This window comes from Podarcis tiliguerta (assembly GCF_965153285.1).
Source record: "Podarcis tiliguerta genome assembly, chromosome: 16".
Taxonomy (NCBI): Eukaryota; Metazoa; Chordata; class Lepidosauria; order Squamata; family Lacertidae; genus Podarcis; species Podarcis tiliguerta.
Genome location: NC_139549.1, coordinates 3158285 through 3177245, shown reverse-complemented (window position 1 = coordinate 3177245; position 18961 = coordinate 3158285). Strand labels below are relative to the sequence as shown.

General features: G+C 44.9%; 1 protein-coding gene and 1 long non-coding RNA gene across 6 annotated transcripts in view; one reads left to right on the top strand and one right to left on the bottom strand.

Moving 5' to 3' along the window:
- Nucleotides 1-18961, top strand: part of TUFT1 (tuftelin 1) — a 58048-nt gene that overhangs the window by 344 nt on the left and 38743 nt on the right. Inside the window, exon 1 of one of the 4 annotated variants that reach the window (XM_083416685.1) lies at nucleotides 16971-17078. The exons of 2 other annotated variants lie outside the window; for them this stretch is intronic. In XM_083416685.1, coding sequence (XP_083272811.1) covers nucleotides 17019-17078 — 60 coding nt within the window. In that variant the 5' untranslated portion in view covers nucleotides 16971-17018. Of the gene's footprint in view, nucleotides 1-16970; nucleotides 17079-18961 lie in introns of those variants that run through there. One more of the 4 variants, XM_083416686.1, reaches the window with a different exon arrangement.
- The window catches only part of LOC310666273, a 113483-nt gene that overhangs the window by 68104 nt on the left and 26418 nt on the right, over nucleotides 1-18961 (bottom strand). The gene's annotated exons all lie outside the window — the stretch shown is intronic.

Sequence of the window (18961 nt, the reverse complement as noted above, 5' to 3'; positions counted from 1 at the left end):
GTCGAGGGTGCTAGGAATTGTAGCTCTGTGAGGGGCAAACTAAAGTTTCCAGGATTCTGGAGGGGTAGGTGTGTTTTAAATGTAGTTTGTCGGGGTGCTGGGAACTGTAGCTTTTTAAAAAGAGGCAAATGACAGTTCTCAGGTTATTGGGGTGCGTGGCTGCTTTCAATGTAGTTTGTCAGGGGTGCTGGGAAATGTAGCGCTGCGAGGGGTGAACTGCATTTTTCAGGATTCTTGGGGTGTGTGTGAGATAAAAGTTGTTTGTCATGGGTGCTGGGAATTGTCGCTCTGGGAAAGTAAACTATAGTTCTCAGGTTATTGGATGGGAGTGTTAAAAGTAGGTTGTTGGACGTGCTGGGAACTGTAGTCCTGTAAATTACAGTATACTGGGTTCTTTTTGTGGGGGAGCAGTGCTTTAAAGATATGGTGTGCAGGCGACACTGGGAAGCAAAATTGCACTATACGGAGATCTGTCAAGCGATTTGGGGCCGAGGAAGCTCACGGCTGACCCCTCAGGCAAAATCCGCTCCTGTCTAGACGTCATCCCTGAAGTGGGATAAATGTTTCTCCTAGGTCTGTGAGGATGAGGCCAGATAGAGCCTCCACAGCCAGGAGTGGTCTACCTGCGGGAAGTCCCTGGAGGTGTCCCCGCCTCAGAAAGGGGGGTCTATCTGGCTGTTGGTGTGGTGAGTGCTTTGGTAAGAGAGAGAAAAAGATGTCTCTTCATTTTATATCTTTCAGAGGAGGCTCTCGTAGGAACATAGGAGCTGCTGGCTCCAACCAAGTTAGCCTAGGGGTTCATTTACCTCAATATTGTCTACACTGACTGGCAGGCTCTCTCCAGGGGTTTCCGGCAGGGAACATTCCCAACTGTACCTGGAGATGTTTGGGATTGAACCGAAAGTCTTCTGCATGCAGGGCAGCTGCCCTGCCCTTTTAAGCTGCAGTCTTTTCCTTTAAAAGAAAATAAGATTCCAGTCCTCAGCGTTCGAAATATGGGGCTGATTTAAAGATAGGAAGAAGATGGGGAAGCTGTTTCCCAGCCCTACCAGGAGATGCCAGGAATTGAACGCAGAACCTTCTGCACCCAAGGTAGAAGCTCACCCACTAAGTCCTTCTCCTGCAACGAGTGTTTACATGCTGCATTTGACAAGTACAGTGGTACCTCGGGTTACATACGCTTCAGGTTACAGACTCCGCTAACCCAGAAATAGTGCTTCAGGTTAGGAACTTTGCTTCAGGATAAGAACAGAAATCGTGTGGCGGCAGTGGGAGGCCCCATTAGCTAAAGTGGTGCTTCAGGTTAAGAACAGTTTCAGGTTAAGAACGGACCTCCGGAACGAATTAAGTACTTAACCCGAAGTACCACTATACACAAGCTGTGCAGCCATGTAGCTGCTCACCTCTCAGGTTCAACAACAAACGTGTTCACTCTTTCCCACAAGCGCTGGCCCACGGCTGGAAGCAGCCTGTGCGCCGTTTAATGCGCCGATGAGTCTTGAGTCCGTGAGATGTGCTGGTCAGAGTGTTGGACTAGGACCTGCGCATTGTCCAACTGCTTTAAAAGCTCCCGGCGACTCGAGACAGCGAGCCACGCTGCGATCGGCAGAAAACGGATGCCTGTTCTTTTTTATTTTCTCAAAAAAAATTATTCATTTTATAACAGAAAAGACAAACAATACAAACAAATTCTTGTCATATCCTTTTCCCCCTAAACACTGTTAAGTGGGCTTCCCCAAGTCCCCCCTATCTGATTTTCATTTTACTTCATCTTTAGCAGTTTCCATGTACCATAATTTCTAACCATCTCTTTTTCCTCAATCACACTTAAAATAACTTCACATTTTATACTTACAAATACCGGTAATACTATTTTAAAATACCCTATCTTCTACTTCTAACCCTACAGCCTATATCCACTTCCAAAGCTATTCTAAGATTTAAATATTAACATATTTTTTCAAATATCCTTTAAACTTCTTCCAATCTTCTTCCACCGTCTCTTCTCTCTGGTCTCGGAGTCTCCCGGTCAGTTTGGCAAGTTCCATCTAGTCCATCATCTTCATCTGCCATTCTTTGATAGTTGGTAAATCTTGTTTCTTCCAATTCTTTGCTAAATGGATGCCTGTTCTTGAAGCAATTTGACTTGGTAAGGCAGGAAGGGGGAACCTACGGCCCTTCAGAGGCAGCGGTTGTGTAGTGGTTAGAGTGCCGGACTAGGGAGGGACTCGGGTTCAAATCTCCAGTCGGCCATGGAGCTTCAATGGCCCAGTCATGGTCTCTCAGCCTTAGCCTACCTCACAAGGTTGTTGTGAGAAGAACCTTGGGATATTAATGTAATAATAATAATAATAATAATAATAATAATAATAATAATATCTTTATTGTCATTGCCCCCTTCGGGGACAACGAAATTACTTGGCTGCTCCATAAAAACACTAATTAAACAATATAGTAAAATACAGCAAGGGAGATTAGATGACTTTCAAAGTCCGGGCTTCCCATTCAGGGCCGAGATCGCTCTGAAGAAGAAGCTGTTCTTAAGACGGCTCGTTCTTGTCTTCATCGTCCTGTATCTCCGTCCCGACGGCAAGAGCTCGAAGAGACAGTGACCAGGATGCGATGGATCTTTTACTATGTCCAGTGCCTTCCTATGGCACCTTGTGGCATAAATCTGCTCTAAGGTGGAGAGTGGGCAGCCAACAATACTCTCTGCTGCCTTAACGACCCTGCACAACCCCATCCTGTCCTGGGTAGTACAGCTTCCGTACCACACACATAAGCCATAAGTGAGCACGCTCTCAATGGCACAGTGATAGAAAGCAAGCAGCAGTTTCTGCGGAAGATGGTTTTTCCTTAGTATTCTCAAAAAATACAGTCTCTGCTGCGCCTTCTTCACAATAAATAATGGAAATGAGTTATTTCAGGACTTAAGATGTGGTTGTAGCGATTGCACGGTTATCTGTTATTGAGGGGCACCAGGCTTTTGGATGGGGTGGCCTTGCACCCCAATAAACCCTCGTTCTGGGTGTATGTGTGTCAGCACATCTGCTTTGGTGTTGAATATTCACTGACGTGTGCTTGACATATTTTCAGCAGCTTGATTAAAAAAGAAGTCTGTACGTGTGAATTAACCCTCTGTAATTTGACTCATTTAATCAATTAAACAAATTAGCATTTGGACAAAACCTCAATATGTTTTCAAGATATTTAAGGAGGCGTCTGCTGACACGACGATGTGATAAGCAGAGACGCCCTTTCAAGGAAAAGGCACATGGATGGGCTCATCTTGAATTCTGGCAACTCAGCCAGATCTCAAGAAGCTGGAACAGCAGAAGGGGCGTAATTTGAACTCGGGGTCTGATTCATTTGAAAGAAACCAACTGTGTTTTTTGAAAAGAAAATACATTTGCATGTTGATGGAGAAGTATATTCAAATCATCTGGAGGAGGCAGTCAAATTTAGATAGGAAATATGTCATGCATATCCAACAAAAAATTTGCAGGCTACAGACTATTTGGTGTGAAGACTTGCAGGCGGAAACGCTGAAAGGAATATATATATATATTTGGTATAGCTTTTCTGTTTCATTTTTAACAAAAATGAATATAATGCATATAAGAGAGAGAACAAGCATAGCAGCAGATAACAGATGAAAATTAAAAGATGAAAAGCAAAACTATAAAACAGATACCGAAGGGAACGGATCCAGCAAATGCAGGTTTTCTCCTTCTTAAATGTCCCCCTTTAAAAAAACCAAATTCTCTCTCCATTTCCATTCTTTAAAAGCACAAGGCAACTTACAATAACATGAATATAACAATATTTCTCTCTCTCTCTGTCTGATCAGATGTAAGACATATTGAGAGGGGAGCTTGCTATCTTTAATGCTCTTTCAGGATAATATTCAGTAGCTGCCTGTCAGGCAGAAAACTCACGGGCGAAGCTTTCCCCCTTAGAACAGAGCTGCAGCGAAGGACATAAGCCACACCTGTAGAATTTCTGTCTGTCGCATGGTGTCTCTGCCCCCAAAACGATGGCAGCCTCTGTTTATTTTGGCCAAACAAACTTCCTGTTTCCTTTTTTATTCTGTGACTGTGCACGCACCATATATTTAAAGCACCCCTCCAATAATGTTGGGAACTGTAGTTTTTTTACGGGCGCTGCGAACTTGCAGACCAGCGAAGGGCGAACTGCACTTCCCAGGAATCTCCGTGTGGGATGGATGTGTTTTGTGTACACACCGCTCAAGTTCCTTGTTGGCCTCACCTAATTAAAATTCCTGACCTGTGCAGGACGTATTTAAATTTGTTTTGTTCTTTGTCTTGTTCCAAAATGTCATTGGCAGTGACATTACCAATGCCTTGGGGGTGGACAGGACTTCCTCATGACTTCCAGGATACAAGTTCCAAGAACAGAGTTGCTCTTCATTATGTGTCATGTGTGTGCAACAGCTTTTTTTTTTAATGCCATTGTCTGCAAACACTTTCCCTATTGGTTGACCTTCTCTGATGACACAGAATGTTCAGCTGCCTCTAAAGGGCTGAAAAACTGATGGAACTGCAGAGAGTCGACAGGCGGGAAATTGGCATTTCTGGGGCCAGAAACAGTTTTAGGAAGGGAGGAATATCAAAGATGGCACAGAGGCAAAGAGATCTTTTGAAGCAGAGTTGAGGAGTCAAGGGGCTTGGGATAAAATAAGGGGGTGCCAGGACAGCTTGTGTGTGTCAGCGAGGGGTTCAGAGAGGTATTTTGTTGTTGTTGTTTAGTTGTTTAGTCGTGTCCGACTCTTCGTGACCCCCTGGACCAGAGCACGCCAGGCCCTCCTGTCTTCCACTGCCTCCCGCAGTTTGGTCAAACTCATGCTGGTAGCTTCGAGAACACTGTCCCACCATCTGGTCCTCTGTCGTCCCCTTCTCCTTGGGCCCTCCATCTTTCCCAGCATCAGAGTCTTTTCCAGGGAGTCTTCTCTTCTCCTGAGGTGGCCAAAGTCTTGGAGCCTCAGCTTCAGGATCTGTCCTTCCAGTGAGCACTCAGGGCTGATTTCCTTCAGAATGGAGAGGTTTGATCTTCTTGCAGTCCATGGGACTCTCAAGAGTCTCCTCCAGCACCATAATGCAAAAGCATCCATTCTTCGGCGATCAGCCTTCTTTATGGTCCAGCTCTCACTTCCATACATCACTACTGGGAAACCCACAGCTTTTACTATACGGACCTTTGTTGGCAAGGTGATGTCTCTGCTTTTTAAGATGTTGTCTAGGTTTGTCATTGCTTTTCTCCCAAGAAGCAGGCGTCTTTTAATTTCGTGACTGCTGTCACCATCTGCAGTGATCACGGAGCCCAAGAAAGTAAAATCTCTCACTGCCTCCATTTCTTCCCCTTCTATTTGCCAGGAGGTGATAGGACCACACATTTAAAGCACATTTAATGCGCACAGCAATGATCCTGGGAACTATAGTCTGCCCCCGACAGTGCTACAATTCTCAGCACTCTTAACAAACTACAATTTATTTTCTTGGATTTGTGTGTGTGTGTGCTTTAAATGTGCTTTATAGAAAGACCCCGGACTGAAACCCCACAGAGGAAACCAGCGTAGGCAATACAGTATGAAGCTAGGCAGACCATTGGCCTGACTAGGTATAAGACCTAGATAAGGCTTTCTAGAGCAGCCCTGTATTCAGAACCATGAGGACTAGCACCTAGAGCATGTGTTCGATTGGTTACACTATTTCCAACTGAATGCGATGTTTAAAAAAGAGATGCTGGAAAGTGGTTTTCAAGATGAAAAATCTAGATTTCAAAAATAAATTGTGAATAATGATGTTACAATTTTATCAAAAATGTATAAATTACTACTTGAGTGGCATACTAAGGATGAAGAGGTTAAAGTTGCAGTGATTCAGTGGGCCAAAGACTTTGGTTATAATATTCAATTTGATGATTGGATAAGATTGTGGAAAGAAGGAATGAAATTTACTGCATGTACTACAATAAAAGAAAATGTTATGAAAATGTTATATAGATGGTATGTTACACCAGTAAAACTTGGAAAGATGTATAAAGTGAGTAATAAATGTTGGAAATGTCAGGAGAAAGGAGGAACATTTTACCATATGTGGTGGGAATGTAAAAAAAATGAAAGGTTTCTGGGAAATGATTTATAATGAATTGAAAAAAATGTTGAAATATACCTTTGTTAAAAAACCAGAAAACTTTCTGTTAGGAATACTAAGAAATGACATAAAAAAGAAGGATGAGAAGTTGTTCTTATATGCAGTAACAGCGGCAAGAATTTTGGTGGCACAAAAATGGAAACAGGAAGAAATCCCGACGAAAGAAGAATGGAGAATGAAGTTGATGGAATACGCAGAATTAGACAAGCTGACGGGGAGAATTCGGAACCGGCGAGACCAGAGATTTACTGAGGACTGGAATAAATTTACAGAGTATATTAAGAATATATGTGAAGGTCAATTAACGTTTGTAGGTTTTCAAGAAGCTCTGTGATAATAATGGAAAGAAATATTGTTTTATAATAATTGTTAAGATTAATTTGGTTTTAAAAAAAACAATATAGATGCAAGAAATGTGAATAACTGTGAAAACATGAAAATTTCCATATAGACTGAAGGAAGTCTGAAAGTGGAAAGATTACAATTGGATGTATAATTTAAATGGAATGGTTTTTTAAAATTATTATTATTGTTAAATTTGAAGATTTTATAAATTTTTTTTTTAAAAAAAGACCTAGATAAGGCTTTCTAGAGCAGCCCTGTATTCAGAACCATGAGGACTAGCACCTTACTTTAAGAGAGAGGCTGTGGCTCTGTGTTAGAGCAGCTGCTTCCTGTGGCTCAGCTGTGTTGGATAAAGATGCAAAGACACACAGCCGTTTGCAATTAGACAGAAGCAGCAAGCCTAGCTTTATTGTTCTAACCCTGATGTTTATTTAAGGAGCAAATGCAGGGTTACTCTCTCTTTTTTTTAAAAAAAGGGGATGTTTCTAGTTCTCATGATTCTATAGGGGGGGAAACCAAATTACTGATGAAACTGCAAGGAGCTTTTCCTAAGGGTTCAGCCGGAGTAAAAGCAAACAAAAGCCCTTACCCAATTCTTGTTTTCGTTTTAAAGCTTACGATTCTGGCAGGGTGAGCGAGCCCTGTAATTTATCCTTAACTCTCAGGGGTGTGTCTCTCACACAAGCATCAGCATTACATCAACAACCGGAACGAAGAATAAAAAGACACGGATGTGTTCACATCAAAGAACTTTGTTCCTGTCATGGGTTTTCTCTGGCCTCGCCTCCTGGCTCTACCCAGAACATGTGTGTCTGAGATCTGCTGCTAGGAACTACACCTTATCCCTTAAATATAACAGTTAAGTTCCCAGTTCTCATGGTTTTTGTTATATAAAAAGGTAAAGGTACCCCTGCCCGTACGGGCCAGTCTTGACAGACTCTAGGGTTGTGCGCCCATCTCACTCAAGAGGCCGGGGGCCAGCGCTGTCCGGAGACACTTCCGGGTCACGTGGCCAGCGTGACATCGCTGCTCTGGCGAGCCAGAGCCGCACACGGAAACGCCGTTTACCTTCCCGCTAGTAAGTGGTCCCTATTTATCTACTTGCGCCCGAGAGTGCTTTCGAACTGCTAGGTTGGCAGGCGCTGGGACCGAACGACGGGAGCGCACCCCGCCGCGGGGATTCGAACCGCCGACCTTTCGATCGGCAAGCCCTAGGCGCTGAGGCTTTTACCCACAGCGCCACCTGCGTCCCACCAGGTTTTTGTTATAGGACTGATTTAAATTTGGACACAGGGAGTGTGGTATACAATATATTGATTTCAGGGTGGTTTTTGACAAAGTCCCCCATGATATCCTCACGAAGAAGCTGATAAACTGTGGGTCAAACGAGGTAACTGGATTTGTAGCTGGTTGGCTAACTGAACCCAAAGATTACGGTAATGCAGTGGTTCTCAACCTGTGGGTCCCCAGATGTTGTTGGACTACAACTCCCATCACCCCTAGTTAGCAAGGCTAGAGCTCAGGGATGATGGGAGTTGTAGTCCTACAACATCTGGGGATCCACAGGTTGAGAACCGCCTGCATTAATGTTATCCTGGGGGGAAGTTGGCAAGTGGAGTGCTGCAGGGTTCTGTCCTGGGCCTGTTGTTGTTCAACGTCTTTATAAATGACTTGGATGAAGGAATTGAAGGGGTGCTCATCAAATGTGCAGATGACACCAAACTGGGAGGGGTAGCTAGTGCTGCAGAAGACAGAATCAAGATTCAAAATGACCTTAACGGATTGGAGAACTGGCCGCAAGCAAGCTAACAAAATGAATTTCAATAAGGGGAAATGTAAGGTTCTGCAAAAATATAGGATATGGAACACCTGGCTTGTCAGCAGTACAGTGGTACCTCGGGTTAAGAACTTAATTCATTCTGGAGGTCTGTTCTTAACCTGAAACTGTTCTTAACCTGAGGCACCACTTTAGCTAATGGGGCCTCCCTCTGCTGCTGCGCCGCCGGAGCACAATTTCTGTTCTCATCCTGAAGCAAAGTTCTTAATCCCAAGGTACTATTTCTGGGTTAGCGGATTCTGTAACCTCAAGCGTCTGTAACCTGAGGTACCACTGTATAGGATGAGAGATTTCCAGCAGTACATGCAAAAAGGATCTAGGGGTCTTGGTGGACCACAAGCTTAACATAAGTCAATAGTGTGATGCAGCAGCAAAAAAAGCTAACGCTATTATAGGCTGCATCAACAGAAGTATAGTGTCCAGATCAAGGGATGTAATAGTCCCACTCTCTTCTGCCTTGGTCAGAGCACACCTGGAATACTGTGTCCAGTTCTGGGCGCCACAATTTAAGAAGGATGTTGATAAGCTGGAACGACCAAAATGATCAAGGGTCTAGAAACTAAGCCTTATGAGGAATGGTTTAGGGAGCTGGGTATGTCTAGCCTGGAAGAGAGGAGACTGAGAAGAGATATGAGAGCTATCTTCAAATCTCTCAAATATCTCACATGGAAAGATGGAGCCTGCTTGTTTTCTGCTGGTCTGGAGATTAGGGGTCGAGGCTCTTGTCCAGCCTATTACTGAAATAAGACGTCAAACCAGCACATTCCCTGCTGCACTTTCTGATGTAAAGGCGAAATAAGAGCTGTGTGTTATCAGCAAATTGATGACAACGCACTCCAAATCTCTGGATGACCCTGCTCAGCAGATCCAGATCGATGACCACCGACTTGGAGGGTTTTAAAAGAGCGTTGGATGAATACAGGGAGGAGGGGGCAGATATCAAGGGCTACTAGCCTGGGTAGCTATGTTCTGTAGGATCCTAAATAGGGAGAATCAACAACCTCAGATATGCAGGTGACACAACCTTGATGGCAGAAAGTGAGGAGGCATTAAAGAACCTTTTAATGAGGGTGAAAGAGGAGAGCGCAAACTATGGTCTGAAGCTCAACATCAAAAAAACGAAGATCATGGCCACTGGTCCCATCACCTCCTGGCAAACAGAAGGGGAAGAAATGGAGGCAGTGAGAGATTTTATTTTCTTGGGCTCTATGATCACTGCAGATGGTGACAGCAGTCACGGAATTAAAAGACGCCTGCTTCTTGGGAGAAAAGCAATGGCAAACCTAGATAGCATCTTAAAAAGCAGAGACATCACCTTGCCAACAAAGGTCCGTATAGTTAAAGCTCTGGTTTTCCCAGTCGTGATGTATGGAAGTGAGAGCTGGACCATGCCACTCATTTGGTTTGTGGCACCTGCCAGATTACATCCTGAGGGCTTGTGGCCCTTGTCAGAAAAACAAAAGATATTGGCCACTGTTGAGCTCAGGCTTCAGGGCTTGGGAGCAAACTGGCACAGGCTGTCCTTGCCAAGCTGCAGTCCTGGGTTTATAGGTCAGTGATGGCTTCCATGTCAGGTTGGTGGAGATGTGCCTGAAGGCGATTGCTTAATAGCATGGGCAAAATGCACTCTGCACATGCTCTTGAGATGTGGTGCTTGGTGCTTCTACTTTATATATTTAGGTTTGTTCATCATCCCTGCTGCTTCAAGACAAATAATTAAAATCAAATTTCTCCGATCATTATTACTTTTAGAAATCGAACAGCAGCCTCACTGTGAAGAGATTGCCATAGAACCATACAGTATTTTTAAATACTGTACTCCCTTTCTGGAGTAAAAGAGTAGCTATAAAAACAAGGTATAAAAGATATGGGGAGGGAGAGGGAGGAATTTGCAAAAGAAGTGAAAAAAGTATTTACACAGAGATATCTACAAGTGGAATGGGACGCGGGTGGCGCTGTGGGTAAAAGCCTCAGCGCCTAGGGCTTGCCGATCGAAAGGTCGGCGGTTCGAATCCCCGCGGTGGGGTGCGCTCCCGTTGTTCGGTCCCAGCGCCTGCCAACCTAGCAGTTCGAAAGCACTCTCGGGTGCAAGTAGATAAATAGGGACGGCTTACTAGCGGGAAGGTAAACGGCGTTTCCATGTGCTGCACTGGCTCGCCAGAGCAGCTTCGTCATGCTGGCCACGTGACCCGGAAGTGTCTTCGGACAGCGCTGGCTCCCGGCCTCTAGAGTGAGATGAGCGCACAACCCTAGAGTCTGTCAAGACTGGCCGTCCGGGCAGGGGTACCTTTACCTTATCTACAAGTGGACCTAAGTGCATATATGATCGTTCCATGCACCAAGACAGAATGGTGAACAGGCTGTTCATTATCACATTTCTACCCCCCCCCCCGTTTCCTCCAAGGAGCTTCTCCCCCCCCCCTTGTATTCTCAAAACAACCCTGTGAGAGGTTTGGCTGAGAGGTTGTGACTGAACCAACGTGTGGGGGGCTGTGTGGGGATTTGAACCCTGGACACGCCGAGATCTTAGTCCAGCCCTCTAACCACTATACAACACTGCTGCATATATGTATATATGCGTGTGTGTGTTTATTTGCCCAATCATTTGCCCAATGAGGGGCTCAAACCCAAGACCCTGAGATTGAGTTTCATGTTCTGACAGCTGAGCTTGTAGGCTTATGCCCTTTACTTTGCCAGAGAATTGCTTACCCGCGTCCCCAGGACCGAGAAGAGAATAAAAAAAATTCCAGGAAAGTTTCTTCTTTGGAGAAAAGAGTTTTATTGCAAATCTGTGCACAGAGACAGTCAGCAGAATATAGTTTCTGAAATCTGACTGTGCAGCAATACGCATCTGCAAGCCTTCTTATACTTTAGAGTATTTACCCACCTCCCAGACCTCCCCCCAAAACTTCCCCAATCAGCTGGCAAGTTTCCAACTTATTCCTTATATGGCACATCTATATTTGCTGGCTAAGGCTGCTAGCTAAGCACTTCTTCTGCTGGTTAAGCATTTTCTCTGCTCAGTAAGCACCCCCTCCCACCTCCTTGTACACGTGTATTCTTTTGCTAGCTAAGCATTCCCTTCGTATCTCTTCTTATCTTGCATTACTTAAAGCAGAAGCAAAGCAGGAAACATCTTGCTAGTGGTTTTTAGTTGACAGCAGTTTTTGGCTAGGCAGGAAACGACCTTCTGACCTGTAACTAACATCAGCAGTTTCAGATAGCTGGTTAGACAGGAAACGGCCTCCTGACCTGTCTGATTTAGACTTTGCAAATAACTGCATTTTTGGGTTTGAGCTTGTGTAACCATCCTAGCAGAGTGCCGGAATTTACTATGTGTAGATAATATTAATGATTAACCGTTCCCCTCTCCCTTCACTCCCTCCTCTTCTTCTGAACAACCTAATACTTAGGTTCGTTCTGGGGTATGGGCCTATACTCCCTCATCACAGCGATGACTGTGGGTCCCAGCTTCCGTGACAGGAGTCTTTGCATCATTTGCTGCAAGCATTGCAATAAGCAGGGGATACAGAGGCAAAGAAGCAAAAGGATTAATAGCGGTCCTGCTAATAATACTATAACATTCCTGAGCCAACTGCCATCAGGGAGCCAGGAATACATCCAACCCCATGCATCACTCCCTGTGGCTTTCAGCGGGTTTGCAGCTATCATTGTTTCCATGTGGTTGATGGTGGCTGAAATATTTGCTGACTGGTCTGAAATGTACATGCAGCAATGGGAATGAATTAAGGCACAAACTCCGCCCTTAGAGGCAAGGACTACATCCAAAGCGTAAGTCCAATTGCAATATGGATAGTGACCTAAAAAATTGCTGCTGTTATGATTGAAACGGAGACAACGAGGTGCCTGTTCCATGAGTGACAGAAACACTGGGGGTGAATAGGTGCGACCATCTGACATAAGATTACTAATTCTAAATGACTCATTTATTGGAATACTATGCAGTAGTATGCCAGGCTTCTTAAATTGTGGAGGGATATGCATACAAACCCAGCATTCAGAGAGATTAAGCATAGAAGAGAAACGATCTATATCTCTAACATAGGTATTATTACTCCAAATCTGATGATAGGGCTCTGACCGGCCGGTTTTCCGTATATGTGAGTCATCTCCCAGACCCAACCCAAGTAGGGCTAGTACCAGAAGGGTCAAGGGGATGGGGGCTGGTTGTTCCCTCCCACAAAATCGGTGACGCTCATGCCAGCAAAAGAAAACACACATCCATATGACAAGAGCGGTTGAGATAACCCCTATCCACCAACCCCAATCCTTCCATGGTTCCTCCCACCAATATTCAGGGGGTGTGCTCATTGTTGAAGAGCTCACTGATATTTGTGCCCGACTATCTGTTGAGCCTCAAGGATGAGAGTCCACTGGTGAGCTGATGCTCCCACTACGTGGGTCAACTTTTCTGCTAACCCTGATGGGTGGATTGAACCACTTGTTTAGCAATTTCAATGCACACCTGGTTAAGGCTCCCACCCCTGCAATACTTGCATTAAGATAGGTTCCGTCCCATCTATCGCCTGCATTAAGAGTAGGACCTGGTCTATCAAATGAGGTTGGTACAGTGCTCTACCTCCCATATAACAGTTGACTACCCTCCCACAACAGCAAAAGCGGTCCAGAACTCGATAGAGTTCGAGCGTCTCTGCAACTTCCCGTATGAGCACTATCCACGCATGCCGGACAGTGGTGTGGGAGAGGAGCCACAACGGGGCAGTGGGGTGTTTTAAGACGGCAATCTCATCAAATCCCAGTTTCCAATAGCCATAGAGCACACCATCTCTTACCACCGGTAAGACGAACCAGTCGTAGCAGAGTCCATCAGGCCAATAAATGCGGTATGGCTCAGTGGGGTCAGGGCTGTGGGACATAAAGCAGATAACAAAAAGAAAAGAGAAAGTCCCTATGGAAATATTAAATGTCCTGGTGAGCTTCCTGGGTTAGTCCTGGCACGGAGTTGGGGACGCTGCCCGCGGGCGCCCCTCCCATCCAATTCTTCAGCTGTGCGTTGAGATATCAGCTTCCGGTGTGATATCAGCAGAGCGGTCGTCTGCCAGGCGTCTGGAGATGGTCAGCTGGAGGGGGTCTTGTGAATTGGGGATCACTGTCCAGTCAGTTATTGCCCTTTTCACACGAGTATGGTGGACCCAAGGGGTGATGCCTACAACCTTCACGGCAGTGGGTGTGGGAAGTAACACGGTGTAAGGTCCCTTCCAGCAGGGCTGAAGCGGAGTCTGGGACCAGTCTTTCACCCACATTTCGTCACCAGGTTCAAAGTGGTGCAGGGCTCGACTAAAACACAGGGAGTGCGAGCCTAGGTCCACCTATTGAGGGAAGGAAAACTCGAGAGAGAGACTGAACATACTGGTCTATTTGTGTACAGCTATGGGGTTAGCAAAGGGTTTGGGTTTCAGAATTACGGGCGGTACATTTTTAGCCATTCCTGGAGGATTATCTTCTGCCCATACAGCTGGATTTACTTGCTCTAAAATGCAGGTGGGAATAGGCCCCTCCTCTTCTTGTACCATCATGAGGCACCAATATTCCCTCAGCGGGGCTTCCATCACTAATTCCCCGGGGGGCATTGTGGCCTATATGCTTCTTTCAGTCTTTCAAGGAAGACGCCGGGCGGCTGCACAACTTCAGCAATTTTGGCCATATTGATAGGACGCTTGGCCGCCCTCTTCATGCCCTCTATTACTGTTCTATGGTAAGTCTCCATGGCATTTATTCCACCAGGGTCATTATAGTCCCAATTGGGAGTCCTCCTGGGGTAAATATTTTCTATCTCTACCTCCTATCTGTTCTGGGATCTCAAGTAATCCCTAGCTCCTGTGTGTACCTTCCTGACTTCCTCTGTAGTCAGGAGGGAATCTAGCAGAAGCTGTATATCATCATAGGTGGGCTTGTAGGTTTTAAAGATCCCTTCAAATAACCTAATTATCTTTGCAGGGTCCTCTTCAAAGGCGGGGTTGTGTGGCACGCTCTCAGCCAAGGGGGATTTTTGTCAACATTTGTCTACCAGGTTGAAATATATGGCACCTGGTCAGGGTGAACTTTAATAATGTTCTGCCATAAGGGGTTTGTTAGGTTTTCACCAAAGGTTCCTTTGGAAGGCGATCCAGTCCCTTGGGTGGGCCAGTCTACTTTGCAAAGGGTTCTTAATCTTTCTTTCTTCAATTTAAAACCCCAATCATCATCCTTTGTGGCGGCTTTCCATTTGTTCAGAAAACATTGCAAAGGGGTGCATTTATTACCGCCTGACTCCATTTTATAAGATACTCCGCACCTAATCCAGCAATCACACACACTCCAATCTCCACGTCCTGTCAGTGGCCCAGACGAGCTCGCGCTGCTGGGAACCGCACTTCAAGGACCACACATCGCTTGGCCGATGGCTCTGAGCCCCAGCCTCTCATCCACTCATCTACATGCACTGGAGTATCTTCACTCAACACACACCTCCCCTCCCCTGTTTCCCCCTTCCCTTTCCTTCCCTTTCCTTCCCTTTCCTTCCCTACCTAGCTGACGGCACCTTATTGCCACGGCCAGCCGGGGGTGATCAAGCCCCATTATTCCTAAGCTCCAATACCACTTCCCGGAGCTTACCTTAACTTCAGAAGTCACCCACGTCCCTTCGGCCGTCTCCTTTCTCCCGCGACCAGGTGTCTCCACTCAGGAGCGGTGTGGCTGGCTCCCCCCACAAACAGGCAGGGTGTGCACTGGAACCCCAACACCGGTCCAAGCTGTTCACCTGGTCGAGCCTGGCTCTTCCCGGCCCCCTTGGGGTGGGGCAATTCCCGGCCAATGCACCAAGCTGTAGGCTTATGCCCTTTACTTTGCCAGAGAATTGCTTACCCGCGTCCCCAGGACCGAGAAGAGAATAAAAAAAATTCCAGGAAAGTTTCTTCTTTGGAGAAAAGAGTTTTATTGCAAATCTGTGCACAGAGACAGTCAGCAGAATATAGTTTCTGAAATCTGACTGTGCAGCAATACGCATCTGCAAGCCTTCTTATACTTTAGAGTATTTACCCACCTCCCAGACCTCCCCCCAAAACTTCCCCAATCAGCTGGCAAGTTTCCAACTTATTCCTTATATGGCACATCTATATTTGCTGGCTAAGGCTGCTAGCTAAGCACTTCTTCTGCTGGTTAAGCATTTTCTCTGCTCAGTAAGCACCCCCTCCCACCTCCTTGTACACGTGTATTCTTTTGCTAGCTAAGCATTCCCTTCGTATCTCTTCTTATCTTGCATTACTTAAAGCAGAAGCAAAGCAGGAAACATCTTGCTAGTGGTTTTTAGTTGACAGCAGTTTTTGGCTAGGCAGGAAACGACCTTCTGACCTGTAACTAACATCAGCAGTTTCAGATAGCTGGTTAGACAGGAAACGGCCTCCTGACCTGTCTGATTTAGACTTTGCAAATAACTGCATTTTTGGGTTTGAGCTTGTGTAACCATCCTAGCAGAGTGCCGGAATTTACTATGTGTAGATAATATTAATGATTAACCGTTCCCCTCTCCCTTCAAGCTATTTCCCCCTTTGTGCAGTAACCTCGTTTCTGCACCCAGACAACCCAAACATTAAAAGCCTTGCCAGAGTGTGTTGTTTTGTGTATCTCTGACTGGGGCTGTTTGCAAAACAATTGTGCGTCTCCTGCTGTATCTGGAAGTGATAATAATAATAATAATTTATTATTTATACCCCACCCATCTGGCTGGGTTTCCCCAGCCACTCTGGGCGGCTTCCAAAAGAATATTAAAATACTGTGATACATCAAACATTAAAAGCTTCCCTAAACAGGGCTGCCTTCAGATGTCTTCTAAGTCTGGTAGTTGTTGTTCTCTTTGACAACTGGTGGGAGGGCGTTCCACGATGAAAACTAAAGCAATCCTCCCTGAACAAAACAGTTTACCTGTAAACTACCTGAGCCTGGAAGGTAGTTACCATGCACTCAGTAACTAAAGCATGACTATTACTAATATTTAATAAGGCTAATCAATACCAATTACAATTGTAATTTTTAAATAAAATTGTGATTTCTTAATTATGTTTATTAATAGCAATCAGTAGCCAAAACTTGATTAATAATAAGTTTATACGTAATGGTTAATTGCTTAATAGCCAATAATCATTATTGAAAATATTAAAATGAATTATTATTGACTGGAGGCTGGATCACTGAGGACGGCAGGCATCCTGACTCTAGAGGCAATTCCCTGCCCTCAAACATTTGCAGACTTTATGCAGGGTACTAACCAATTAGTTAATAGATGAATACATTGCCAATGTATTAATATAAAGGGACAAAGCGAGTGCGCATGTGCGGGGAAAGGGAGAGGGGAGGGGGAAGGAGGCGGAGCCTAAGGAGTCGCCGACGGACAAAAGAATGACGGCATAGGTGGGCGGGTCTTTGAGAGCGCGCGGAGGCGTGGCCAGCGCGAAGGGCGATGACGCTGCAGAACGGAGGGGTGGGCGTGGCCGGCGCTGGCGGGCGAGGAGGTGAAGGGGCGTGGCCGAGGCGGCAGGGGCGGGGAGTGGGCGTGACCGATATATAAGGAGCGGGCGTGGCCGGATGCGCCTTCAGTCGCAAGGAAGCGTCGCCGGGAGCGGAGCGGGCAGGGAAGGTTTGCTGCGATGAACGGGGCAAGGAGCCTTTGCACGCTGGTGGATCTGCAACCGGAGGGAGAGAACCCGGTAAGCGACTCCGCACCTTTTCAGCCTCCCCTGTTCGAGACTTTATAGATAAAAATTAAACTTTTAAATAAAACTTACTTTTCTCTAATGTTTACAATCTTATGCAAGACTGTGGCAGTCGTAAAGAGTAACAAACAGGTCCCGTAGCAAGTATGTTACTTTTTAATATCATTTTTTAAAACTCCTTACCGTTTGTAAAGCAGCGTTCCTTGGTAACTTTATTTGCTATTTTTTAAAAGGAAAAAAAAGGATTTTAGGTTGCTAAGTGTTACTCAGAGTAGGTCCACTGAATTTTAGGAACCTGAATTAGTCGTGTTTCTTCAATGGGTCTACTCTGAGGAGCATCGAATTCACACCCTTGGAAAGCGATGTTACCTGTTGATACTAAAAAGAAAATGAAGTATTGCGATTGTGTGTGTGTTTAAATGCAGTACTGTACATTATTTAAGAATAACGCGGCGTCCAAGATGTAAAAAGAAAAACGACTGTCAAAAAGATAAACAAGTTTGTTCTAAGTCAAAATCAGATTGTAATGCGATACTAAAAGCAGCCAGAAGTGAAGGTGTGTGTTTGGCAGATCTAGGTTGAATCCTATAAACACTTGGACTGTCATCTTGTCCAACTTCTTGAACCTTAGTGGAGCTTACTTCTGAGTAGACCTGTGTAGGATCTCCCTGTTGAGTACAGTTGGCCCTCAGATAAATAATTACTGTATAAGATTGTGCTGTGTGGTGGTTACTCGTAATGTAAATACTAGCTGTCGCTCATCGCACTTTGTAAAGGTTGCCTCTGAGCATGTGCAGTTGGCCCTTATGTCAACAAGTTCCAGACATTTATACAGTATTTGTTAGTCTCTGTCTCTTTTTTTGCAAGTCACCCCTAAAGCAGAGGTTACAGTTTTTTGGCTGGGGGGGGAGGCATGGTATCCACAATTCTCTGCCAAAAAGCTCATATTTGGTGTGGAACAAAATACTAGAGACACATTTTTTTATCTGGGATTAGTCTGAACTTGTGTTAAAGTCAAGTAGACTCAAGATTTAAAGAACAAATCTATTGCTTCAAACCTAAGTTTGATTGCTCGGAAGTAACTCCCCATGGAATTCTGTGGGGTTTACTTTTGAGTAGGTGTAGCTAGGATCACTGCCTATATGTATGCATGAGTCTGCTGATCGGATTTCTCTGTTTGCTTCTTCCTTGGGTGTCCTGTTTAAAAAATAAAGGAGAAAAGCAAACTATGTTTTAAAGAAATACATAGGGTACGCTCCTTTGTAAGGAGGAGGCGATATAATTTTTTACTTATATTCTGGCGGTGACTTCTGAGTTGTAACACTTAGTATTTGAGAGGCTCAACAGTTTTGAGCAGTATTTATTTTACAGGGTGATCTGTGCAAAATGTCAAAGGCAGTGGCTAGATTTAGGAAATAATTGCCTTGCTTCAGTTGAAGAAGGATTCCACAAATAGTTTGTGCGTATCATCTGGCCGTAACATTGACCCTTGGAAGCGAGGAAGGAAAGCTTTTGTGTGTCCATTTTGCAGATGGCAACGGGGCAAATGGAGGCTAGGAGAAAATGACTTCCCTCAGGCCACCTGATGAGTTTGTGAAGACTACACAGCAGTTGTGTTTTCCCTTTTGTCATAGTGATTTTTGTTGTATGAGGTAGCCGGGAGGTGACATCTATTTCCGTAGGTTTGTGAGGTTGCAGTTACTAAAGGCCTCTCTCTTTCTAGGACTTATTTCAGGGCAGAATGGATAAAAATCAATGGTTGTTTTAAAAAAACTAAATGGATTTTTAAAATTTAAATGGGATTTTTAAAATAAAATGCTTTGGAAGAAAAACCTTTCTAAAGGTAGTTTTCTGTTTAGGTTACAATATAGTCCAAA